Source organism: Callithrix jacchus, chromosome 19, assembly GCF_049354715.1.
Source record: "Callithrix jacchus isolate 240 chromosome 19, calJac240_pri, whole genome shotgun sequence".
Lineage (NCBI taxonomy): Eukaryota > Metazoa > Chordata > Mammalia > Primates > Cebidae > Callithrix > Callithrix jacchus.
In genome coordinates, this window is record NC_133520.1 from 53,238,048 (window position 1) to 53,264,911 (window position 26,864).

Below are 26,864 nucleotides of genomic sequence, written 5' to 3' on the forward strand. Positions count from 1 at the left end.
GTCAGCACTGGAAGGTGGTGCCGTGGTGTGAGGGAATACAAAACTCGGCATAACACGACTCCCATGTTACAGTGATCCACGCTCTCAGTAAGCTGATGTTATAACAACCTGCTGCTGTATGCACAGGGCAGGTGCTGAGCGTGACCTGTAACATACCTGGGTCTGAGATGTAAGAAAACATTTATAATAGAATACAGCTGTCTTTAATCTACAGTTGAAGACTCTTTTATTATAAAATCTCTCTAATCTCATTTCATATAGAGAAGCTATATATAGTTTGCAAGGTTGGTTGGTTGGTTGGTTGGTTTGATTTGAGACGGAGTCTTACTCTGTCTCCCAGGCAGGAGTGCAGTGGCACAATCTTGGCTCACTGCAGCCTCTGCCCCCAGAGTTCAAGCAATTCTCCTGCCTCAGCCTCCCAAGTAGGTGAGATTACAGGCATGCATCACCACGCCCGGCTAATTTTTGTATTTTTAGTAGAGATGAGGCTTCCCCATCTTGGCCAGGCTGGTCTTAAACTCCTGACCTCAGGTAATCCACCTGCCTCAGCCTCCCAAAGTGCTGCGATTGCAGGCGTGAGCCACCGCACCGGCCTTCCAAGTTTTCAGAGGCCATGACTACATACAGAAAGCTCAATTCTGTCTGATGAAATCAAACAGCATTAGCATTTGGAGTTGGTGATAACTAGACAGGGCTGGACTGAAGTTAACCTCTGTGCTGCCGACAAATAAAGAGGTTGTTGAAACTGATTAATACCTTGTGTCAGACAACAGTGAGAACACTGAGGATGTTTAAGAGAGCAAACTGTTTTCAAGTACTCATTGACAGGCAAATAGTGCACACTAATTATAAAGAATTCTCATCTCTTCTTGACTTTGTAATGCCTCTTCAGAATCATCTTGAACAAAGCAATACATTTGACTGTTAAAAGTCTCTGGGGATGCTTTAATGCTTAAATATCTAAAGTGAGCTTTAGTGACGACAGTTTTCTCATTGCGGAAAGCAACTAAACATTTTTATTAAATGCCTCTTAACAGCTTTTGTATCCAAAGTGGCATATTTTCTGATTTTTAAATTATTAAAATGAGGTGCTACTGTCTCCACCAATCACTCCTCTCAGATAGAAATCACTTAAACTCTCAGATCAGGGCCATCTGCTAGAAGAGACAGGAAGCAGAGGTGCTGGCTGCTCCCCTGAGGGCTGGGATTCAGAATTCAGCAATGATCTGCTCTTAGATATCTCAGCCAGGCACAGACCAGCAGGGAGCTAGGTGCCCACCAGGATGGAAACCAACCAAGGGAAAATCATTCATGTAGTCCAAGGCAGTGCTTACCAGGGAGATGAGTGTCCCTTGGGACTGGGAGTCAAAGGCATCAAAGATGGGGAATCCTCCAACAGGTAGGAAGCTGTGACTTTGCCTGACTCCCTGGAATTCAAGTCACCTATGTAAACCCATCTTCACAATCAGCTCTCCATTAGAAAAGAAAACAAATGGCAGCATCCCAGGGACGACAAGACTATTAGGAGACAGAGCAAAAAACGTCATCAAGAGAGTTCTGAAGTTAGGCTGGGCATAAGCCTACCCCACTTTGACTTGCCCAAGTATAACTTCGCCAAGCCTGTTTTCTTGCCTGGGGAAAGTTCATTTTAATATCTTCCCTGTGTGGTAGTTGGAAAGATTGGGGAACATGAATTCATGTTCCCCTAGAGAGCCTGTGCCCTGAGGCACTTGTCCACACTGCCTTCTCCCAGTCTATAGATGATCTCATGGCCACTGACTTCAACCATAATAGCAGGAGCACATTCCACCACACAGAGCTGCCAGCCTGCCAAGCAGACAGACCTCCTGTGGCTTCTCACCATGCTTCCCTGTGTTCTGGTGGGTATAAGTAACACACTCGTCCTCTCTGACCTCCTGTTTACAATCCCATACTGACCATCCCTCTCTGTTAACAGTCTTCCTTCAGACAAGACCAATACTATGTATTAGATGTCAATTTTTTTTATTTACAAACTCATTCCAGTCTTGCCTTCCTGAGATTATAATACAGTGACTTTGGAGTGTAGGATGTTTACAGACAAGCTGAGTCACTTCTGTAGATGCCTAATCTCATCGTTATGTATGAGGTTTACCAGTTTAGGATTCATGGAGCAGGTCTTACAGCAAATCAAAGTGTCATGCTGTTTATTTGTTTGTTTGTTTGTTTGAGACATGGTCTTGCTCTTGTTGCCCAGGCTAGAGTACAATGGCGTGCTCTCAGCTCACTGCAACCACCGCCTCCCAGGTTCAATCAATCCTGCTGCCTTGGCCTCCCAAGTAGCTGGGATTACAGGCATGCGCCATCACATCTGGCTAATTTTTGGATTACTGGTAGAGACAGGGTTTCACCACGTTGGTGAGGCTGGTCTCAAACTCCTGACCTCAGGTAAACCACCCACACTGGCCTCTCAAAGTGCTGGGATTACAGGTGTGAGCCACCCGCCTAGCACAAAGTGTTGGATTTTAATTTGGTCAATTCCCATCCAGGTGATCCTTAACAAGTTACTTAGCCTGTCCACGTCTCAGTTTGCTCATCTGTAAAATGAGGGTAATTCCCATACTCTGAAAGGCTGCTGTGAGAATACAATAAAATCATGAAATATGTGATTTGTAAAAATCACATTTGAGTTTGTGCCAAGTGACATTACATGCTCCATACATTTTAGTTTCTTTCCCCGAGTTGTTCTGAACACCCAAAGTGATTCCTTTATTTCGACAACCTTTGGGAATTTTCCAGCACAGTCTTTAAAAACAGGGAAGAGCTATGAATTATCTCCCTCTTACCTCTTTTGTTGGAGGAAAATCTGTTCATCAGTTAAAGTAATATTATTCAATGGTCTGCTTCAGACTTCGTTTTTTTTTGGGGGGGGGCGGTTGTTTTGTTTTGTTTTTCTGTTTTATCTTCCTAAGAGAATAAAATGCAATAAAGAGAAAATAAATGTGTGTGGGTGAATAGAAGAACAGAGAAGTCAATAGAAGTGTATAAACTATTAGGAAAATATCTTCTAAGCTGTAGGCAACTTCTGACAAGCATAAGAAACTCATGAAAATGTTAAAAGATCTGTATTTTACCCTAGAGTTGCAGAAGACTTCTACATGTGCACGCCCTGACCAGACGCCACTTTAACAATCTCTCCTTTTCCTTTAGGGAGAGGTTAGGAGAAAAGTGACATTTCACACACCCTAAACACTCAAAATCAGTTTTTCCCCTCCCTCTTCATTTATCTTCTCAGTCTCTGAGCTAGCTTTCTAACTCTCTGGCAACATTCAAAGGCCTATTTCTTTTTTAAAGAGGGTCTGTAATAGCTAAAACAAACTAGGTAAGTCTGTTTTTCTCTAGAATGAGCTTTAAAACTGGAGTTAGCTCTGGCTGAGGGAATAGAGCTTTCTTGGTACACAGCTTATTTTGAAATAAATGAGGCAATTCTGGATAATAAATTGGCTTTAATTCACTTACTACACTGAAGGAATGTGAAAATGAAATTGGGAAACTGCTGCAGTGGTCCTTGAGGAATTTAGGAGAACAGGAGACGTGCCAACACACTAGAAAGACAAATATCGAATTTATTTAAACAGGAAATAAGAAATGGAAAAAAGACAATATTTATTAAGAACTCCACTGTGAGTAAACCATGGAAAGGTAGAGGTCATAAATGTCTGAGGCCAGGCACAGTGGCTCATGCCTGTAAGCCCAGCACTTTGGGAGGCCAAGGCAAGGGGATCATCTGAGGTCAGGGGCTCAAGACCAGCCTGACCAACATTGTGAAACCCCATCTCTACAAAAATATAAAATATTAGCCGAGGGTGGTGGCACACTTCTGCAATTCTTGCTACTTGGGAGGCTGAGACAGGAGAATTGCTTGAACCCAAGAGACGGAGGTTGTAGTGAGCCGAGATCATGCCATTGCACTCCAGCCTGGGGGACAGAGCGAGACTTCATCTCAAAAAAAATAAAAGTAATAAAATATTTAAAAATATAAATGTCTGGATTTTAACAAAAGGATTTAAGACAGCCTCCCCTGATTTCCATGTATAGAAGTGGAGGCTGGAGGCACACACCAGTGGGACGGGTAGGTGGATTCGTAGCTGGGGAATAACAGTTCCAGGCCAAATGACTCCAAATCCTAAATGGTTGTGGGAAGGTCCCAGTTCCCTAATGCAGGGCTCTTTCCTTTGCCCTGTCCTCTTCAACATAATGGCTGCCAGCATCGAGACCTAAAAATGTTCCAAAGGGATGGGCCTAACATACCACTGTTATATATCAAGACAAAGTAGAAATAACTTAACTAAACAAAGGGAAAGCAGAACAATATACCAGCAGACTACAGCAATTGGGAACAGGAAAATCTAGCTCATGGAGGAAAAGATGTCACACACTGGACAAGGGAGTAAGAAGGTCCTTGAAGACAAGAAAAGACAAAGAGAAAGCTCTCACAGAAAGGGCCTCCAAGGGATGAGGGCAATGGCGCACACTGGCCTCTGTAGCTGCTCTTCACAGCAGCATCTTTAAGGATGCAGCCCAGTGGTACACTGTTACTTTCTAGAATCTCTCAGCCACCTCGAGAGACCTACTAACCCAGGAAATTTTAAGAGTAAATGTACATGAATCAGGGAGAAATGTACAAACAGCATCTCTAGCTGATTATAGGTGAACTATTTTCTTAGGGTCAAAAAATCAACTCCAAACTGGTTCCCAATAGATCCTCCTTCCTGCCTAGATCTTTGTCTCTGAGGTTGAGCGTTAACATTAACAAAGGCAACAGAGCTAAGCCACACTAAAATGTTCAGTAGGGTAAGGCTGGGGAAGAGGCGGAGAGAGAGAGACCCCAGGACCTAGCGATCATCCCGAAGCAGAAAGATGTGTCATTTTGGCAGGATCCACCAAGAGAGTGCTACACTTTGCGAGCTGGAGTAGCCTAAGGATCGATACGCAGGACACACGTAGATGCCTCTGAATCTATATAAAGCCCACGCCAGCTGTGTGCAGAGTATCAAGGGTCTCAGCTTTCCATTATCAATAACATCTTTACAAGAGAGATTTTCTTTTTACATACTTACTGTTGGAAGTCTCTAATCAGCTTTGTTTTAAATCCACCAATTCAGAGATTATGCTTGTGGGCACATTTTCAATTATACCACTAAGCTTGGGAGAGGACCAGACAGGATTAAAATATTTCCCAGCCCCCAAAAGAGCCCCAATGACAGCAAAGGGTAAGTCTGGGAGGGAGTAGGAATGGGGTGAAAACAGAGACTTCAGGGACACTACACGAATCCTTGCTCCTTCTAGGTGAGTTTTAAGAATATATTGGGAATTTTTTTCAGTCATCAGGCTGTGTAGAAGTGGAAGCTAGAGGCACAGATCAGTGAGACAGGTAGGTGGATTCATAGCTGGGGAATAACAGTTCCAGGCCAAATGACTCCAAATCCTAAATGGTTACAGGGAAGGTCCCAGTTCCCTAATGCAGGGCTCTTTCCTTTGCCCTGTCCTCTTCAACATAATGGCTGACAGCATCGAGACCTAAATATGTTCCAAAGGGATGAGACTAACATACCACTGTTATATATCAAGACAAAGTAGAAATAACTAAACAAAGGGAAAGCAGAACAATATACCAGCAGACTACAGCAATTGGGAACAAGAAAATCTAGCTCATGGAAGAAAAGATGTCACACACTGGACAAGGGTGTAATAAGGTCCTTGAAGACAAGAAAAGACAAAGACAGAGAAAGCTCTCACAGAAAGGGCCTCCAAGGGATGAGGGCTACACATTCATTTAACTTTGTTCTTAAGCAGAACCACATACACAGGGCCACGAAGGCCATACAAAGCTGCATTTCTTATAACCTCCTACAATGCTTAACATAACAACAGGGACTCTCTGCACGCAACAAGTGCTTCGGTGTACTGCAGAGCTGCTCTGATGATGTCTGAGATCACTGAGCTGAGGCTGCACACCTGGGTCTCACTTAGCTGGTGATGAGACAAAAAGAAAATCAGTTGTTTCTCTGCACTCCCTATTTTCTTTGTGTTTAAATCAGACATGACATTAGAAAACACATTGTAAACTCCAAAGTACCACGGAAATGAAATGTTTTACTAATGCTGCTTCCTACAATTGATAGCATGGTCTTATCCCAAGAACTTATGGGTCAAATATTGTTATAGTCACAGCCCAGTTACTGCCCACATTATTCAATTCCCATTACTCTTCCTCCCAAAATTACAAAGCTTTTACATGGCTCACATAACACATGGGAAGTAGAAAACAATGCAGAATGAGAGGGATTAGAAAAAAAATATTAAAAACTAGCTTGACAAATTTGACATCATCTGATGTCCATTTACGCATCTTAAATTCACTGAGCTTTACTAAGTGCCAGACATATTCTAGGCTCTTAATACGTTTTTTTTTTTTTGAGACGGAGTTTCACCCTTGTTACCCAGGCTGGAGTGCCATGCTGTGATCTCGGCTCACCGCAACCTCCGCCTCCTGGGTTCAGGCAATTCTCCTGCCTCAGCCTCCTGAGTAGCTGGGATTACAGGCACGTGCCACCATGCCCAGCTAATTTTTTGATTTTTAGTAGAGATGGGGTTTCACCATGTTGACCAGGATGGTCTCGATCTGTTGACCTCGCGATCCACCCGCCTCGGCCTCCCAAAGTGCTGGGATTACAGGCTTGAGCCACCGTGCCCGGCCGGCTCTTAATACATTTTACATCATTTAATCGTCACCAAAACTGAATGAGGTAAGGATCATCCTATTTTTAAGATAAGATCACTGAGGCTTATAGGAGAGAATCAACACAGCCGGTTAGAGCTAGCTCCAGGACTAGATCCCAGGAAGTCTGGCCTCAGTCCTACCCTGTTCTGTACACAACAGCCACTGGCTTTTTATACGAGAGTCTGGGATAAACACACACGTCTTAGAGCACAGGACTAAACTCCTAGGGAGTCTATATCTCCTCTTTGCACAGTTGCCAATACTCAAATATGATCCCTAAAAGTATAATTGATCAATGATGCTTGTTGATTATCTATGAAACATTCCTACCTTTCAGAATAAGCAGATTACTAAGAGATCTAAGAGAAACACGACACAGCCGAAGGGTCCAAACATAACTACATTGCATGAAGTACAAAGTTCTTCATGCTTCCCAGTTCTTCAAACCTTCCCAAGCTGAAAATGTGTTATAATCTATTTGGTTTCAAGTAGAGCCTCCTAATGAAAGATCTTTTCTAGTGAATGGCATCAGACTTAATCCGAGAACCATACAGAATTTATAGGCTATGTGGAAGGAAGGAAATCTCTGGAGAGAGTGATTAGGTCAAACTGGAGTTAAAAATAGCCAAGGAAAAAGCCAGATGTGGTGGCACCTACCTACAGTCCCAACTACTCAAGAGGCTGAGGAGGAGTAGCCCAGCCTCCTTGAGCCGAGTTCAAGGGTATAATGTATTATGACCATACCTGTGAATAGCCAGTGCACTGCAGCCTGGACAACAGAGAGAGACACCCTAGACTCATATACACATACATACATACATGAAAAGAAAGAAACAGCCAAGGAAAAGATGTTGAGCGAGTCACTTTTCCACCTCCTGGGACAGCACACGATGCAGTGGGAGATGTGTTGGCAGTAGTAATCAAGCACTAAAACTGGGAGTTATTTAATTTGTTATAATGAAACAGATTCAAGTTCAGACTCAGGGCAATATCACCCACACTCATTCATAGTCAGTTATCTTTCTTGAGTGGCAAAGGAAGGGACAGGATGAGAGCTGGCTTCAAGCCAAGAACTGCTGCACCTGATCCTGGGGTAAGCTCCAGGGAGTCCCCCTGCACTCACCAGAGGTCCCTCATCAACTCATCTTCATGGATAGCTTGACCAGAAAAAGAGGTTAGGAGCTTCTGCACCAAGTTAGTTAGGCATGAGTGTGGTCGGGGGGTCACGTGAATCAAAATCACCTGGGAGGTCTGTGGAAATGCAGGTTTCTGGGCCTCTTCTCACCTCTCCCAAAACAAATCCCAGGTTAGGGAGTTAAGGAACAACAGGTATTTTTCCCAAGTGTCCCAAGACATTAATTAGTAGAATAATGCCAGGGCAGGCAAGATAGGTAAAGCATCTATCTACAAGTATTTCTGAGATTGAAAAGGAAGCTGTCCGAAAGGCAGAAATTTTCAAAGGACATGTTCAGAGATACACAGAAGGGAAGCAACCAGGAGTAAGCATAAAGAGGTCACAAAGCAATAAGAAAAATGTCAAGAAGACCAAAGGCCAGAATAAGCTCCACTTCCTGTAAGTACACTAAGGACAGCAAAAAGGTGTGCTTCAAACAAACACACAAACAGACCATGACAAGAAAGTCAACCAGGCAGGGAAGAAGTGCCTACTATCTAGGGCACAGTGATCATAGATAAGAGAGAAGACGGGGCAGAATGACATAGCTCAAATTCTCAGCCTTCATCTCTGTTAAGGAAAAATGATCTTCAGATTGAAAAAGATAGTGGTAGCATAATTTAGGAGGAACTGAAGCCCAAGAGAGGCAAAAAGAGAGAAAGACAATACGTAGCCATTTCAAATGAGTTCATGTCCCCAATGGAGGTCAACTCAATCAGGATCTAGAACTGAAAAAACAGACAGACATGATCACAGAAATGTACTCAGCAGGCTTTGAGAAATCATGGACTTACCGAAGATTAAAAACTGACAAGTATTCTGGTTTCAAGAAGGGAAAAACAGAATCTAAGAGGTACAGACTAGTCAGCCAGTTATATATTCTGGGTACAATTCTAAATGAATAGTTAAAACAAACATATTATGGGCAAAACAAATCAGACAACCTCTGGCACAATATAATGGAATAAAGACAGTTAATGAACCTCTGCAAAACCTGCTGAAATGAGCAAAGTGATTGACAAATTGGGGAGAAAAGTTTATTGACGATAAATCTTATGATCACTTCAAAGGCACCTACTTTCTATCCAGCAGGGTTATAAGCATTTTACAAATACTAATTCACTTCATCTCATAACAGTGCTATTACTAGCACCTTTCTACAGATGAGGAAACCTAGGAATCAAGAGTTTAAGTAGCTTGCCCAACCTCACATGGCTAGCAACTGGAAAAATTTGAATTAAAACCGATTTGTCAATTTTTGCTTTTGTTGCAATTACTTGAACACCTTCACCATGAAATCTTGGCCCGTGCCTATGTCCTGAATGCTATTGCCTCAGTTGTCTTCCAGGGTTTTTATAGTTTTGATAACCCTTATTTTGTATACCAACATAAAGACATCTAAGGACCTAAGTGTTCTCCTAACAATTCCCAGGAATCTCCCTCACTGCTGTTCTTCCATGTCATCCCTATTAACTCTCCTTTCCTCCCTGACTTTCCTTTCTCAACCAACTTGAGGAACAGCTCCTTGATGTCGAACAAGGGCTCCTATAAAAATGATGAACGGGCAGCTTCCTCAAAAGAAAAACTGATGGACTTGAGTTGCCATTGCAGGAGGGCATCAAATAAGGAACATGTGAAGAAACTGGAAGGGTGAGGCCTAAAGAAGGAAAAGCTAAAGGGACACATGAGCGCTGACTTCAGATATGTCAAAGACTGCCATGGGAAATGGCAAATTGCATGTTGTCTGTCACAGTGGGCCATCTGTGGCCCATCTCTCAAGCTCCATGGAAAGCCATGTCCCCAACACCAGCCAGTCTCACATCACTTGATGGTGCTTGTCAAGTTAAATCATACTTTTATTCTTTTTTGGTATCACTACTATCAATGGGATATGAAAATCACTCATCATAATTAGAAGATAACCAGACAAATAAAGATAATAACAACAAAAAAGCTTTTTGCTGTTGGCCAATGATTTGGAGACAGAAGTCTGCTGAGTTCTGCCTTTATGACAAAGGGAAATGAGTGTTAGAGAAGGTTAAGGATGCGCTAGCAGCAAACTGAGACTTTCGCCTTAGCAGGAGAATATGAGTCAATGGTACCCTACGCCACGTCCTTGTGACTGACAATCATCTCTTGGACCACTGCGGGGCACATCCCACACCTGGACAGGAATGGCTGCTTGAGGTGAAAAATTTTCCCAAGCAAACTATAAAGTTATTCTAGTTTATATCCACAAGAAGGAAGACAGGGATTCAACAGGAAAACACATTATAATATATAAAGCTTAAGCTAATAAGTATAGTATACTGTACTATACAGCATAAAGCCTATAGCTAACAAACACTACACTGTATATTTAAAATTTGCCTAGGGTAGATTTTATGTTATATGCTTTTACCAATAATAACAATAATAATAATAAAGAAGAAACTTTGGGAACTGATGAACATGTTTAGTGATTGGTTTCACAAGTGGGATTCACAGGTGGACTTCACAAGTATATTGTACTTATCCTGAAACTTATCAAGATGTATACATTAAGTATGTACAGCTTTTTTTTCTTTTTTGAGACAGTCTTGCTCTGTCGCCCAGTCTGGAGTGCAGTAGTGCAATCTCAGCTCACTGCAACCTCCACCTCCCAGGTTCAAGTAATTCTCCAGCATCCCAAGTAGCTGGGATTACAGGCACCCCCCACCATGCCCGCCTAAGTATGTACAGTTTTTTATTTCAATAAGACCTCAATAAAGTAGTTTTAAAAAAATAAGGAACATCGTCAACAATGGAAACGGCATCTTTACAAATGTGAATAATATTTATTGTTTTACATGTCCTACAATTTGCAAAGCCCTTTCATTTACATCATTACATTCCATCTAATCTGTTCAAAGTAGTGACTATTCTTTCCTTGAGAGAATTCAACGGAAGCATCACTCAGGATAGACGGTAGCTAAGGCCCTTTCCAATACCAACAGTCTCAGAATGTGGGCTGCTTTACCACCTTGAATTTGAATTGCTAATTTTTAAAAGAAAGGAAATTTTAAATTAAAACTTTAACTTATGGTCAGTAAGAAGGCTGAATTGGATTTACTGAATAGAAAGCAATTTGATTTTAACTCAGCGAAGATGAAGCACATCCAAGGGAAGTGAAGGCGGTCATCACTCTGTGTGTATGTTAATATGACAACAGGTCATAGGAACAGAACCACTGCCCTGCAGCTTATTAGGAACAGGAGGGCCGAGAAAAGGTCACTGAAGGGAAGCAAGTATTAAAGCCCCGAGTCTGCAGTTTAAAAAGAGGTAAACTCCAGTGAAGTCAGACAGACTGTAAAGCTCAAGTGTGCAAATTAAGCTTTTCTTCCTACCTCCCTTGGCAACCTTTGGAACTGCCCCAGATTTATCCAAACCAAAAAGAATAAGACCTCTATGGTCCTCTTGGGTACTTCAAAGTTAATGGACATGATTCCACCAGTTCCTCCTTCCTTTAGGGGGCAGTAGACCCAAGTTGCTCTCTAAGGGCTTCCCTCAGAGTACAGGCTCCTGTCTGAAGGGCCAGGCTGTGCAAGGGCATCATGGCAAGGAAGCCAGCTGGTTTACCTGCTTTGAAAGTACCACACCTTAGCTACATTGTTTGAATATTCGCCTGGAAATACATAAACCTTTAAACACAAATTCTGGGAAGCCCAGAGGGTTTGAGGCACTGCCATTTTGAATTTAAAGGGAAAGAACAAGGCCCTCTCTGAGAATTCCTAATCACCCCAGCAGCTTCCTCCTCTGCAGCCAGTCCTGACCTCTCCTCTCCAGATTCTGCAGGTTGCCGGCCTTCCTTGGAGCCCATTATGTTGGGGTTAGGACAGACGCCTTTTCCCTTCACTAAGAGCCTTTCATTTTATCCTTCAAGCTGGTGAGGTCACCCATGTGTCATGTACTGAAATGGCTGGGAGAGCCTGTGCCATCTGAAAAGTATGTAGGGAGGGGTGGGCAGAGAGGATGGGCAGCCGCCTGGCCTGTGACTGCTTCTCTCAGCTTCTTTTGCATCATACCACTATTTGTTAAAAGATAACACTTCTATGTAATGATAAATAAAATAACGAGATTATTTTATTGCTAAGGCTGTCTTAGCTGACACTGATTGTCATATTTATGCACCAGGGAGAAGTTCCTATGGCCCTTTAATTAGATTAGCTCTAGAATTCGCTGTATTTCTCTCAGAATTCCATCTGTCTCTCCTTATTAGCCTAGTCTTTAAGTCTTTCCCTGGAGAGATTAATTCAGAATGGTGCTTTTCTTTTTTCTCTTTGAGACAAGAGCTACATGACACAAGTTGGCAGACATTCTACAAGATACAAGAACAGCTCATAATGGCTTTTGCTTTAATATGACATGAAAAGCTTGGGGTTGTAGTTATCAGTAAACTCAGCCTGAGTGAGCAGCGTAAGGGATATGGGTGCCAAAAACATAAGCATTACCTTGGCTTCCACTGCAGAGGTCTAGCATTAGGGTTAAGGAAGGTAAAGACCTACTGTTGCTTATCCTACTAAGATCACATGTGGACTATTCTTTTCCTTTCTAAGCACCAACTTTTAAGAGAAAACAGCCAGAAAGGCAATTAGCATGGCATGGCCTTAAGTGGAAGTGAGAGCCCTTCCACACCCACAGAGGGCAACAATGCAGCTGATGGAGTGTCGCTCTGAAAGAGAACCTGGATGGTGAGGGGGAGGGAGAGATGTGAAGGAAAAGAGGCAGCTTTGTAGAACTGTTCAGAAATCAGCAGGCAGGTAAAGAAAGCAGAAAACCTATTGTGTAGTTGACCCCTGAACAACATGGGAATTAGGCATCAATCACCTGCACAGTTAAAATTCACTATAACTTTTGCCTTTTCAAAATCTTACCTACCAATAGGCTATTGTTGACCAGAAGCCTTACTGATAATAGAAATGGTCCATTAACATATATTTTGTATGTTATATGTATTATATGCTATATTCTTATAATTAGGGTAAGCTAGGAAGAAGAAAATGTTATTAAGAAAATCATGGGCCAGGCACGGTGGCTCACGCCTGTAATCCCAGCACTTTGGGAGGCCAAGGTGGGTGGATCGCGTGGTCAACAGATCAAGACCAGCCTAGCCAACATGGTGAAACCCAATCTCTACTAAAAATACAAAAATTAGCTGGGTGTGGTGGCGTGTGCCTGTAGTCCCAGCTGCTCAGGAGGCTGAGGCAGGAGAATTGCTTGAACCTGGCAAGCAGAGGTTTCAGTGAGCCCAGATCGGGCCACTGCATTTCAGCCTAGTGACAGAGCGAGACTCCATCTCAAAAAAAAAAATCATAAGGAAGAGAAAAATGCATATTTACAGTACTGTACTGTATTTATCGATATCACTAAGTTCCTGTTGTCTGCTTACAAGCTAAATCGTGTCTGAAATGGTGGGCAACCACAGTGCAGACCTCAATTTATAGTACATATCAAGCAATTCAGCTTTTATTTACAATGTCATAGCTTTTCTCTCTGCTTCTTGGGAGCACTTCCAGCATCAGTAGTGGCAATTCGTGTGAGTCCCACCATGTTATTAGAAGTTTATAGTATTCCCCTAAACATGAAAAATATGTGATATGCAGTTTACTGAAGAGAGAAGCTGCTCATGCATAGACTGTTAGCATCACATGGTATTTTAAGTGGATACTCGCAACACTTGAGCTCACCACAATAGCAATGTAGATGGCTACAAAGTTATTATAACAGTACAGTATGTATACAGTTAATTTTATGCAATTATGATTTAATACTGCATCTTTCTGTTGTTTCTACTGCAAATTATGCCATGTACAGTCTGTTTGCATATGTTTTAATAAATTTTTACTTTTTAAAATAGATACATGTATTATTTTATGCTAGTAAATGATAAAATAGACTAGTGTCTACATATATTTTATGCATTCATGACATATCTTTTTCTTGATTTTTTTTATATTTCTAGGATACATGATTTGTCCGTGAAGTTTTTTTGGGTTTTGTTTTTGTTTTTGTTTGAGACAGAGTATAGCTCTTGTTGCCCAGTCTGGAGTACAACGTTGCGATCCCGGCTCACTGCAGAGCCCCGCCTCCCATGTTCAAGTGATTCTTCTGCCTCAGCCTCCCGAGTAGCTGGGATTATAGACATGCACTGCCACACCCAGCTAATTTTTGTATTTTTAGTAGAGATGGGGTTTCACCATGTTGGCCCGGCTGGTCTCAAACTCCTAACCCCAGGTGATCTGCCCACCTAGGCCTCCCAGAGTGCTGGGATTACAGGCTTGACTCACCACACCCGGCCTTGTCTGTGAGTTTTTTCAAGTTGCCACAAATCTCCAAAAATATTTCTAATATATTTACTTAAAAAAAAAAAATTCATATAGAAGTGGACCCTCATAGTTCAAACCTCTATTGTTTGAGGATCAATTGTATTAATCTCCAATTGCTGTCATAACAAATTGCTATAAATGTAGTATCTTCAAGCAACATAAATCTATTATTTTACAGTTATGGAAATCAAAGTGAGTCTCACTGGGCTAAAATCAAGGTGTCTGTAGAGCTACTTTTCCTTCTGGAGGCTCCAGAGGAGAATGTGTTTCCTTGACTTTTCCAATGTCTAGCAGCTGCCTGAACTCCTTGGCTTTGATCCCTTCCTCCATCTTCAAAAGCAGTTGAACATCTTCAAATCTCTCTCTGAGTTTGACGCCTGCCTCCCTCTTTCCTTTATGAGCACACTGTGATTACACTGGTTTCACATGGATAGCAAAGATAATGTCTCCGTCTAAAATTCCTTAACTTAATCTCATCTGCAAAGTCCTTTTTTGTGATGCAAGGTAAAATATTCATGGGTTCCAGGATTGGAATGCAGCCATCTTTGGGGGGATATTATTCTGCCTACCACAGCTAACATTAGATATGGGGGGAGATGGATAATGAAAGGCTTGAACTTAGATCTTAGGCAAGATTAAGTTCAAGGACAGAAAGGTAAATATTATAGATGTTTAAAATAATAATAAGCACTGGAGTCAAGGAGATCTAGGTTCAAACCTTGACTCTTTCATGTGTGAGTTGGGTAATTTTGGCAAATTACTCAGTGTCTCTGGGTCTCAGTTTCCTCATCTGAAAAATGGTCAAGCTAGATTCAGATAGATGAATAAATGGATGGATAGATAGATAGATATGGCATTAGCACATGAAACTGAAGCTCACAAAATTAAAGTTTGGCCATGTCTGTCCAACTTAATACCCATGATGCTTCTATTAGCTAATCCTGAGGATTAAGATCAGTATTTGGGCCTAATTTAGGGAGACATCTGTTAATTCATTAAAAAAAAAATAAGATTCTGCATCTATGTAACAGGCTCATTGTCAGAAACTTAGAGGAGCATCAGCCTATTCCCCCATGGAAATAAAGCTCTGGTTATGGAAAAGAGCAAACAAATAGATAAAATATAACTACATGTGTCAGGTAAGTATCAAATGTGATGTGCCAAATGAGTGGTAAATGTATATACACCACTGGAGGGTTAAGGATGCCAGTTGTGAATCTTAACTTATAAAAAAACCTTCCTAGTGGGGATGGTGCTTGAAAGAAAGCATCAGATTTCAGGCAGCAGGGTGAAAAGTGATACAACCAAGGTGAGAATGTTCATTGCAAGTTGTAGGGGCAGTGTAATTGAAGTAAGAATTCACATAAAGTGCAAGGGACTTAAATGCCAGCAGGAAACAGGAAGTACCTGAAGACAGCAGATGTCCAGGATGTCCACATTAAGTGATGTAGAAATCATGAAAGTGGCTGGACTAGCCCATATACTGCATTTTTCAGGCATTTGATTGTAGAATTATCTATTTCTCCCTTCATTTCTCTCAATATTTGCTTCATATATTGTGGAGCTCTTCTAGACTAATTGACCCTTTTATCAATATATAATGTCCTTTTTTCTTGTAACAATTTTTGACTTAAATTCTATTTTATGGTATTAGTGTTGACACCCCAGCCCTCTTTTTGTTATTATTTATATCTTGTTCTACCCTTCTGCTTTCAACCTTTAGATCTAAAGTGGGTCTCTCACAGACAGCATGCAGTTAGATCATGTTTTCCTTTAATTCATTCTGCCCGTCTATGCTTTTGATTGGGAGCTTTTTGTTTGTTTGTTTCTTGTTTTTTGTTTGTTTGATTTCTTTGGAGACAGAGTCTCGATTACCAATATGGAAGGACTTACTTTTGCCATTTTGCCTCCTGTTTATCTTACAGTTTTTTTGCCCCTCATTTTCTCCATGACCATTTTTCTTTGTCTTTAGTTGACCATTCTTTAACAGAGGCACATTTTGATGCCTTTCTCATTTCCTTTTGTGTACGTTCTATAGATATTTTCTTTGTGGCTACCATGGGAATTACCATATAATATCCTATAGTTACAACAATCTATTTTGAATTGATACCAACTTAACTTGGGCATACAACTTAAGCATACAAAATCTCTGCTTCTGTACAGCTCCATCCCCACCTTTACGTTATTCATGTCACAATTATATCTTTAAACATTGTGTGCACGTGAACACAGAGTATAATTATTTGATAAGCACTTGTCTTTTATATCTTTTAGAACCTACTGTTGAATGTGGCTTTTTAAAAAAATGGATGTTCACTTAATTACTACAGACTTTTTACTTTTTCACAGAGTTCCAGTATTTTTTGGTTTTGGTTTTGGGTTGTTTGAGACAGAGTTTCACTCTGTAGACGTCTTACTGTTTCTCAGTTCCAGTAGTTTTTTGTTTGTTTGTTTGTTTTGTTTTGTTTTTGAGACAGAGTCCCACTCTGTCACCCAGGCTAGAGTGCAATGGTGTGATCTCTGCTCACCACAATCTCAGTCTCTCAGGTTCAAGTGACTCTCATGCCTCAGCCTCCTGAGTAGCTGGTATTACAGGTGCAGGCCACCATGCCCAGCTAATTTTTGTATTTCTTGTAGAGATGGGGTTTTGCCATGTTGCCCAGGCTGGTCTTGAAATCCTGACCTCAAGTGATCCACCAGCCTCAGCCCTCCAAAGGGCTGGAGTTACAGGCATGAGCCACCGCACCCAGCCCACTAGTTATTTTAATCATCTCTAGCTGTTCTGTTTTGTTGTAATGTTTCTGTGGGTGAAAAGGGGTCTGAAGTGTCCTACTCCATTACATTCAGGCATTTTAGAGCTGGAGTGAGGCAAAATAAAGGAGCCCTGAAATCCCCTTCTCTATCCTTCAGCTCTCAGCCCTGAGAATGTCTACTAAGGACCCCTATTCACAAGCATTGATTCAGATGGGAGCACTGTAAGAGCAGGCTGTCTGTTGCTATTTCTTATACCCATTACTATGTATTTATTTTTGACCTTCCATAGTCTTCTTAAGTATTCATAATTTTTATATTGTTTTAGTTTCATTTATAATTTTGTACATTCAGTTTATTTTCAGCTTTTATTATTTGGAGTACAGAAAACTTCAATTTTCATTGTTTTGAACTTCAGCTGTTTTATGTGTTACTGAATTTGAGTCCCAAGTTTGCTTTCCCTTTCTTTTTTTGGGGGGTGGGAAGGCGGGGGTACAGAGTCTTGCTCTGTCACCCAGGCTGGAGTGCAGTGGCACGATCTTGGCTCATTGCAACCTCACCTTCTGGGTTCAAGCAATTCTCCTGCATCAGCCTCCTGAGTAGCAGAGATTACAGGCGTGTGCCACCACGCCTGGCTAATTTTTTCTATATTTAGTAGAGATGGGATTTCACCATGTTAGCCAGGATGGTCTTGATTCTCTGATCTCGTGATCCACCCACCTCGACCTTCCAAGTGCTGGGATTATAGGCTGAGCCACCATACCCAGCCCTGCTTTTCCTGTCTTAATATTTTGATTGTCATTTATGTATCTCTTAATTTCACTTATTTAACTTATTTTTGTTCCTTTGTAATATTTTATGACTTTTTCATTTCACTGTTACGCTTTTTTTAGTTTACATGTATTTTATAAGCTTTTTTTCTAAGTTCTTCCTTCTTCAATCTTCACCCATTGTGTTTTATTAGTCACATTTTATTCTCATATTACATTGACTGTTGTATATTATTGTCTTAAGCTTGTATTCTCATATTTATTTCTCTTTATGTAAGCAGTTTTTCAAATTTATCACATCTATTTCTCACTTTTTAATCTTTAAGTCTATAGTTCGCCTTTACTATATTTTTATATTTCATTTTATGTTTTAACTATATTCTATTTCCTCAGTCTAGAGTAGTGAATAGGGTTTCAGGCCCTGAGGCTAGGTAATCTAGATTCAAATCCTGTCTCTACTAATAACTAGCTATATGACATTGGGCCAATTATTTAATCTCTCAGTGCTTCAATTTTCCATCTATAAAATGAGGACCTCAAGAGTTCCTACCTCACAGAATTAAGGGAGTTAATACACAGAAGACCCTTAGAAGAGTCTCTGCTGCACAAGCAGAGACTCACAGCTGTTCACCAGTCCATTTCCCTTTTCTCCTGGACACAGAGTTATACTACATTTCCCAGCTTCCCTTGCAACTATGTGTGGCCATGTGACTGAGCCCTGGACAATGAAGTTGTGAACAGAAAAAATGTCCACCCATTCTAGGCCTGCCTATCAAAACTTTTTTTGCAATTGTTATACTCTCTTTGTTCTTCTGTCTACTGACTAGCTATTGATGCTCTCGAAGACTTCAGAAGCTACATGTTGAAAATGGAGGAGTTCTGCTTCACCTGGATTTCTGAATGACTACATGGAATAGACTGTTTCTCCACCACATCAACAACCCTACCTGAAAATGTAATTCATATGAGCAAGGAACAAATTTTAAAAGTGATAAACCACTGAAAACTCCAATTTTTAAATATTACAACAGCAGGTGTTAAGGAATATAGACATTGGTGTCTTGAAGTAGCAACTACTGAAAATAGCAGGCACTAGCTTAGTAATCAGGCAGTGGACAGCAAGGAAACCAAAATCAGAGACTGGAAAGATGGAAACGCAGAATATGTGGTGGTAAAACCATCACCTATAATAACTGGAAAGACAGGCCTAGTGCCTACCAAGTGTGTAGCTCCAGGGAAATAAATTGGACAATAAAAAATTCCTAATAAAATGGAATAGTAAAGATAATATTAAAGTAATGTGAAAAAAAGAGATATGCTCAGTCAGGAATTTGTTGGTTTGCCAACATCATTTTTACAAAATTAGAAGAAACCATCATGAATGGCTGATTAGGGAGCTCCAAGATAGCCAATTAGAAGTAGCTGTGATCTGTGACACTCACAGAGAGGAATGAAAAGGAGCAAGTGAATCCAATACCTTCTACTGAAATATCCAGGTTCTCGCATTGGGACTGACTAGGCAAACAACTTGATCCATGGAGAATAAAGAATGAGGGGGCAGGATGGGGGACAATGGCCCACCCAGAAGCAGCACAGAACCAAAGGAACCCAGACTCCCAGCCAAGTGCAGTGTGAGTGATTGTGCAACCCTACCCACTCTCCTCTCACAGATCTTTGCAACCTGCCTATCAGGAGACCTCCTCGTGAGTCCATGCCACCAGAGCCATGGTTCCAACACACAGCTACTCAGGCACACAGCTACTCAGAGACCCAGGACTTTTATCTACTCTGGCCCCAGGATCCCCTGCACGGTGGGAAATCCATCCATACATATCCCTAGGAAGGGGGCTGAATCCAGTAAGCCAAGCAGCATTGTTCCACAGGACCTACTTCCAAAGTACCTCACAAGTTAAAACCCACTAGCTTGGAATTCCATCCAGCCAACAGCAACACGCTGGAATCTGCCTGAGATAAGGTCTGAGTTCCTATGGGGAGGGGCAGCTGCCATCGCTTTGGTCCAGTAGACTTGGCCTTTCCAACCTGCCAGCTTTCGAGAATACAGATGGCCCAGATAAGGAAAATCCCCAATGGCCAAGACAATCATAATCAAAAACAGAAAAGCTGGAGGCATCACAATACCCAACTTCAAACTATACTACAAGGCTATAGTAACCAAAACAGCAGGGTATTGGTAAAGGAACAGGTACATAGACCAATGGAACAGAATACAGAACTCAAAAATAAGACCCAACACCTACAACCATCTGATCTTCAACAAACTAGACAAAAACAAGCAATGGGGAAAGGACTCATATGTAATAAATGTTTCAGAAAGAGCTGGCTAACCATATGCAGAAAATTGAAACCAGATCCATTCCTCACACCACGTACAAAAATCAATTCAAGATGGATTTAAAACTTAAGTGTAAAATTCAAAACTATAAAAGCCCTGCAAGACAACCGAGGCAATACCATTCAGGACATAGGCATGGACAAAGATTTCATGATGAAAACACCAAAAGCAACTGCAACAAAAGCAAAAACTTACAAATGAGATCTAATTAAACTAAGAGCTCCTGTACAGCAAAAGAATCTATCATCAGACATTTTTCAAAAGAAGACATACATATGACCAACAAACATATGACAAAAAAGCTCAACATAACTGATCATTAGAGAAATGCAAATCAAAACCATAACAAGATACCATCTAACACCAGTCAGAATGGCTATTACTAAGCTGTCAAAAAACAACAGATGCTGGTGAGGTTGAAGAGAAAAAGGAATGCTTTTACATTGTTAGTGGGAATGTAAATTAGTTGAACCATTGTGGAAGACAGTGTGGTGATTCCTCAAAGACCTAGAGGCAGAAATACCATTTGACTCAGCAATCTCATTATGGTGTGTACACCCCAAAAAATATAAATCATTATGTTGTAAAGATACATGCATGTGTATGTTCATTGCAGCATTATTCACAATAGCAAACACATGAAATCAATCTAAATGCCCATCAATGATGGACTGGATAAAGAAATGTGGTACATATACACTCTGGAATACTACACAGCCATAAAAAGGAATGACATCATGTCCTCTGCAGGGACATGGATGGAGTTGGAAGCCATTATCCTCAGGAAACTAACATAGGAACAGAAAAACAAACATCACGTGTTCTCACTTATAAGCAGGAGCTATTAGCTGGGCACAGTGGCAGGTGCCTGTAATCCCAGCTACTTGGGAGGCTGACGCAGGAGAATTGCTTGAATCCGGGAGGCGGAGCTTGCAGTGAGTTGAGATTGCACCACTGCACTCCAGCCTGGGACAGAGTGAGACTCTGTCTCAAAATAAATAAGTAAATAAAAATACCCCGTTTGGTTGAATACGCAATTTGTATTACATTAAACCTCCTGTTTTTATTCCTATGGCTTTGAAGAGTGCTCATCTATTTTTCAGCTATACTGGTCTTAATTGCAATGAAACTCTGATCTAAACTTTCGTAAGAGACCCTAGTCCTGTGTCATATATCAGCTAATATAATTATTTAAAGTTTAATTGCTGGAATACTTATAATAAAAATTGGGCTAAATAAATAAATAAGTAGAAGCTAAATAATAAGAATACATGGACACATAGAGGGGAACAACACACACTGTGACCTGTCAGCAGGTGCTGGGTGAGAGTGAGAGCGTCAGGAAGAATAACTAATGAATACTCGGCTTAATACCTAGGTGATAAGATGATCTGTGCAGCAAACCGCCATGGCACACGTTTACTTGCGTAACAAACCTGGACATCCTGCATAGGTACCCCTGAACTTAAAAGTTGAAGAAGGGTCAGGGACGGTGGCTCATGCCTGTAATCCCAACACTTTGGGAGGCCAAGGTGGGTGGATCACAAGGTCAGGAGTTCAAGACCAGCCTGGCCAAAATGGTAAAACCCCTTCTCTACTAAAAATACAAAAAAAAAAAAATTAGTTGATGTGGCGGCGGGCACCTGTAATCCCAGCTACTCGGGTGGCTGAGGCAGAGAATTGCTTGAACCTAGGAGGCAGAGGGTGCAGTGAGCCAAGATCGTGTCACTGCATACTAGCCTGGGCAACAGAGTGAAACTCCGTCTCAAAAAAAAGAAGAAGAAAATAAAAAGAAAGAACAATCCTAAAATTCATGTAAAACCAAAAGAAGAGCACAAATAACCAAAGCAATCCTAAGCCAAAAGAATAAATCTGGATGCATCACAATACCTGACTTCAAATTATACTGCAAGGCTATTATAACTAAAACAGCATGATATTGGAATAAAAGTAGATACATAGACAAAGATAACAGAATAGAGAACCCAGAAATAAAGCCAAATAGTTACAATCAACTGATCATCAACAAAGCATATAAAAACATAAATTGGGGAAAGGACTTGCTATTCAATAAATGGTGCTAGGAAAACTAGATAGCCACATGTAGAAGAATGAAACTGGATCTCTACCTCTCACTATATACAAAAATCAACTCAAGATGGGTTAGATACTTAAATCTAAGACCTGAAACCATAAAAATTCTAGAACAAAACCTAGGAAAAACTCTTTTGGATATTAGCCTAGGCAAGGAATTTATAACTAAGACCCCAAAAGCAACCACCACAAAAATAAATAAATACTTACATAGGACTTAATTAAACTAAAATGCTCTGCACCACAAAAGAAATTATCAGAGTAAACACACAATTCAGGTATGGGAGAAAATATTAGCAAACTATGCATCCAGCAACAGACTAATATCCAGAATCTACAAAGAACTTAAACAAATCAGCAAGGGGAAAAAAATCCCATTAAAAAGTGGGCAAATGACATGAATATACATCTCTCAAAATAACACACACAAATGGCCAAGAAACATATGGAAAACTGCTCACCATCACTAATCATCAGGGAATGCAAATTAAAACCACAGTGAGAAACCACCTTTCCTCAGCCAGAATGGCCGTTTATTAAAAAGTCAAAAAACAATAGATGTTGGCATGGATATGGTGAAAAGGAAAAGCTTCTATACTTCTGGTGGTAACATAAATCAGTATAACCTCTATAAAAAACAGTATGGAAGAAAACAGAATAGTAACAAGTAATCCAAGCACAGAAAGAAAAATACTGCATGATCTCAGTTATAGGTGTAATCTAAAAATGTCTACCTCAGAAGTAGAGAATAGAATGGTGGTTAGCAGGGGCTGGGGCAAGGGTAGAAGTGGATGGGAAGATGTTGGTCAAAGTATACAAAGCTTTGGTTAGACAGAAGGAATAACTTCTTGAGGTGTACTGTACAGCATGCTGACTATAGTTAATAACAATACAATACATATTTCAAAATTGATAAGAGAATTTCATAACACACACACACAGAAAAAATTCATACCACACATATGCATGTAAGGTGATGGATATGTTAATTAGCTTGGTTTAATCATTTCCTAGTGAATTCATATATGAAAGCTTTACATTGTTCCCATAAATATGTAAATTATTATTTGTCAAAAATAAAATTCATCAATTAAAAAAAAACAGAATCCTACCAAATTTTTGACAAAAATGTATGGCCAAAAAAAACCACGACCCTGGACTAAAAGTAAAATTTTTTAAAGGCATTTATCTGTTTGAGGCTTGAAACAACAGCAGGGTGCTAGAGGGCTGCAAAGCCATGTACCCGCCTACGATGGCAGACTCCCTGGCATCACTTCAAACGTCGCCATTGAGAATAAAGTGCAAGGAGAGACTTGCCAGGACAGAGCAGGGGCCATGGAGACCAACTGAGAAGAGATTTCTTTCTGAGCAAAATCAAGGTCTAATCAAGAAAGTTCTCCCACCCCCTGGCTGAGAACCGCCACCTTGCCTGTCCAGGTGGATTCTATTGTTGCTTGGGCCTATAATGACTGTGCTACCCCTTCTTTACCCTGTTCTGCTATGATGCTTCCCTGCTCCACTACTGAAAATTGGGAAGTGCTAGAGAGGAGGCAAATAACTTTATTCTCATCTGACTCTCTGGGAGGGGTGTGTTCTGTGTGAGGAGAAAAGCAAAACAGGAATTTGGTAACCAATAGGGGAAGCTCTGTCAGAAACTAGCTAGTGTTCACCAAACTTACTTCTTTTCCTCCCACACACACAAATGAGTGACATTTCCCAGCCTCCCTTGCAGTTTTGTATGGCCATGTGACATTCTGGCCAACGGAATGTAGGCAGAAGCAGTATCTGCCACTTCCAGTTCTGAGCCATTAAAACCTCTGGTGACACCTTCTTTTTTATTTTTTTTGAGACGGAGTTTCGCTCTTGTTACCCAGGCTGGAGTGCAATGGCGCGATCTCGGCTCACCACAACCTCCGCCTCCTGGGTTCAGGCAATTCTCCTGCCTCAGCCTCCTGAGTAGCTGGGATTACAGGTACGCGCCACCACGCCCAGCTAATTTTTTGTATTTTTAGTAGAGACGGGGTTTCACCATGTTGACCAGGATGGTCTCGATCTGTTGACCTCGTGATCCACCCGCCTCGGCCTCCCAAAGTGCTGGGACTACAGGCATGAGCCACTGCGCCCGGCCATACCTTCTTTGCTCTCTTCCACTATCAGCCAGCTAGGCGTCAAGGGCCTGGGCAACCTTGCAAACCACATGCTGGAGAGGGCCTGAATCCCAGCATGGCCATGTGAGGCACAGCAGCCCCTCCACCCATGCCTAGTACCTCAAGGTAACCATCAGCAAATGGAGAGAAACTAAACTTTACATAAGGAGAAATAAACTTCTAAGGTGTTAAGCCACTGAGATTTCAGAATATATGCTTTAGAACTAGCATCACCTTAAATACAAAAACTTAATAAATACTGCCATGTTCTAAAGGTCAATGACTATGAACATTCCAATTTAATGTACCTAGATGAGTAAATTATGGTGTCAGCATGGAATACTGTGTAACCATTAGGCCAGGGACAGTGGCTCAAGCCTGTAATCCCAGCACTTTGGGAGGCAGAGGCGGGTGGATCACGAGGTCAAGAGATCAAAACCATCCTGGTCAACATGGTGAAACCCCATCTCTACAAAAAATTAGCTGGGCATGGTGGTGCATGCCTATAATCCCAGCTACTCAGGAGGCTGAGGTAGGAGAATTGCCTGAACCCAGGAGGCAGAGGTTGTGGTGAGCCGAGATCGCGCCATTGCACTCCAGCCTGGATAACAGGAGCGAAACTCTGTCTCAAAAAAAAAAAAGAGTTTTGAGCAGAAATGTGGATTCAGAAAACAGATTTTTAGAAAAATTAAACTACCAATGATGTCCACACTGAACAGAAAGAGGCTGGTGGCTGAAAATCTATTTAAAGGCTACTGCAACAATCCTGCATGCATGATAAGGATGGAAAGAGAAAGGAAGGATTCAGTAACAGTATCCTAGGGTGCAAACCCAGGCCCTAAGCACCCAACAGATTCACAGAGTCCACGTGCTAAGTGCAGGGAAACTGAGACCACTCCAGGTATGTCAAGCAGAGGAAATTTAACATAGGGAATTGGTTACAAAGATAAGGAAAGAATTAGAAGAGAACAAAAGAGAAGGAGAGGGTAGAAGCAAAAAGGAAAAGGGGGTCACAGCTAAACACCCATCATTAATGCTCCTAAACGCTGTCCCTCAGCCTGCTCAATCTGCTGTACTATGGAAGAGGTTGTGCCAGTTGGCTCTGAAGCCACCAAGGAAGTGCTACATCAACCAAGATTGGAGCCCCAAAAAAAGGTTACCTGCAGGGTTGCTGGCGTTCCAACCCACCCCTTCCTTAGTCACTACAGCAATTGCTTGCAATGGCCTCACAGTAAAATATAGAATCAGGAAGTTTTTCTCTTCCTCTTACTGGTCTCCCAACAGTACCTCCTATTAACAGAATTTAACAGCAAATGAGCTGGCAAGAAAGCCTGGGATATGTAGCTTTCAGGCTCCTAGCCCTAGCAGTAAAGAGTAAACCACAGCAAGGTAAGTGAAAGGCCAGCCCACAGTCTTACCTGTTAACAAATGTCCTTGCTGAAGAGCATGTGCGGGACAGTGGTTAGGAAGAAAGGTGACGGGGAGGGTGGGGGTTATAGTCCTTGCCTTCAAGGAAAATCCTAGAGAAAATCTAGAATTGGGGCAATAGCAAAATTGCTCCTCTGACTCTGTGGCAATCGATCATTGAAATTAAACTGAAATGACCAAATTGGAGCCAGATAAAACATGTCATGTGCCCTCTCCGGAATTCTCTGCTGTTGCGCTAATAATAACAACTTTCTCTTGTCGGCAGAATTGCAGCTGGTGCATATGGTACCATTGTGCAAATTTTTAAAAGGCATCTTCTCTGAGGTGGTAAAATATAAAAAGAAGTCCCCTTAGGGAGGGTAAATTAGAAAAAGGCGGCACCTCTGTGCTGATGAATTAGAAAAAGGCTTGCTATCTTCAGCACCAGGACTCCATCCACCCCTCAGCCAGTACCATTATGTAGGACATCACCTGCACAGTGGCAGGCTGCAGGCTACCTGTAATATGCTACCGTTTTCTCAGCCCTTTTATCTCTCATCTTATGTGATCCTCACAATAGTCCCACAAAACAAGCATTAGTACTTCCCTTCTAACAGATGAAGAGAATTAAATGGCTTATTCCCAGTCATATGCTAAATACAAGAGCTGGTAAAGATGTGAAATCTAATAATGGCTCCTCAATAATATATTGAGCACCTACAGTGAGGCAGAAACAGTCTGGACTTGAAACTCTATACATATGACATATGACCACAGTCAATTCTCTTAACAGTATGAGGTAGCTAGTATTCTCTTCATTTCACTGGCCAATTTTTGACTGCTAGGAGAACAAGGACATCAGGGTCCTGGGGAAGCCCCCCACCCCATGCACACAATGTATGTGCTCAGTCCCCAAGCCACCATGAATGGCACTCTTTCATTTATTTATTTTTTTGTACAGCATTGCCTCACTCAAAGGAGGGAGGCCTAAACACAGTGAGATCTGAAGGGACAAGAAGACTGAATAGGAATATCTGAAGCTGGGATTTCCTGTGGGT

The 26,864-nt window shown here is 41.3% G+C and overlaps 1 protein-coding gene across 23 annotated transcripts in view; it reads right to left on the reverse strand.

Annotated features, from left to right (window-relative positions):
- The window catches only part of DISC1 (DISC1 scaffold protein), a 371,616-nt gene that overhangs the window by 333,468 nt on the left and 11,284 nt on the right, over positions 1-26,864 (reverse strand). For 3 of the 23 annotated variants that reach the window (XR_013530023.1, XM_054248125.2, XM_078357330.1), the window contains exon 2: positions 2,826-2,946. The exons of 19 other annotated variants lie outside the window; for them this stretch is intronic. Coding sequence is in view for 2 of the 4 variants with exons in the window: in XM_054248125.2 (XP_054104100.1) it covers positions 2,826-2,853 (28 nt within the window). In the remaining 2 variants the exon portion in view is untranslated. Of the gene's footprint in view, positions 1-1,334; positions 1,519-2,825; positions 2,947-26,864 lie in introns of all 23 variants that reach the window. One more of the 23 variants, XM_078357327.1, reaches the window with a different exon arrangement.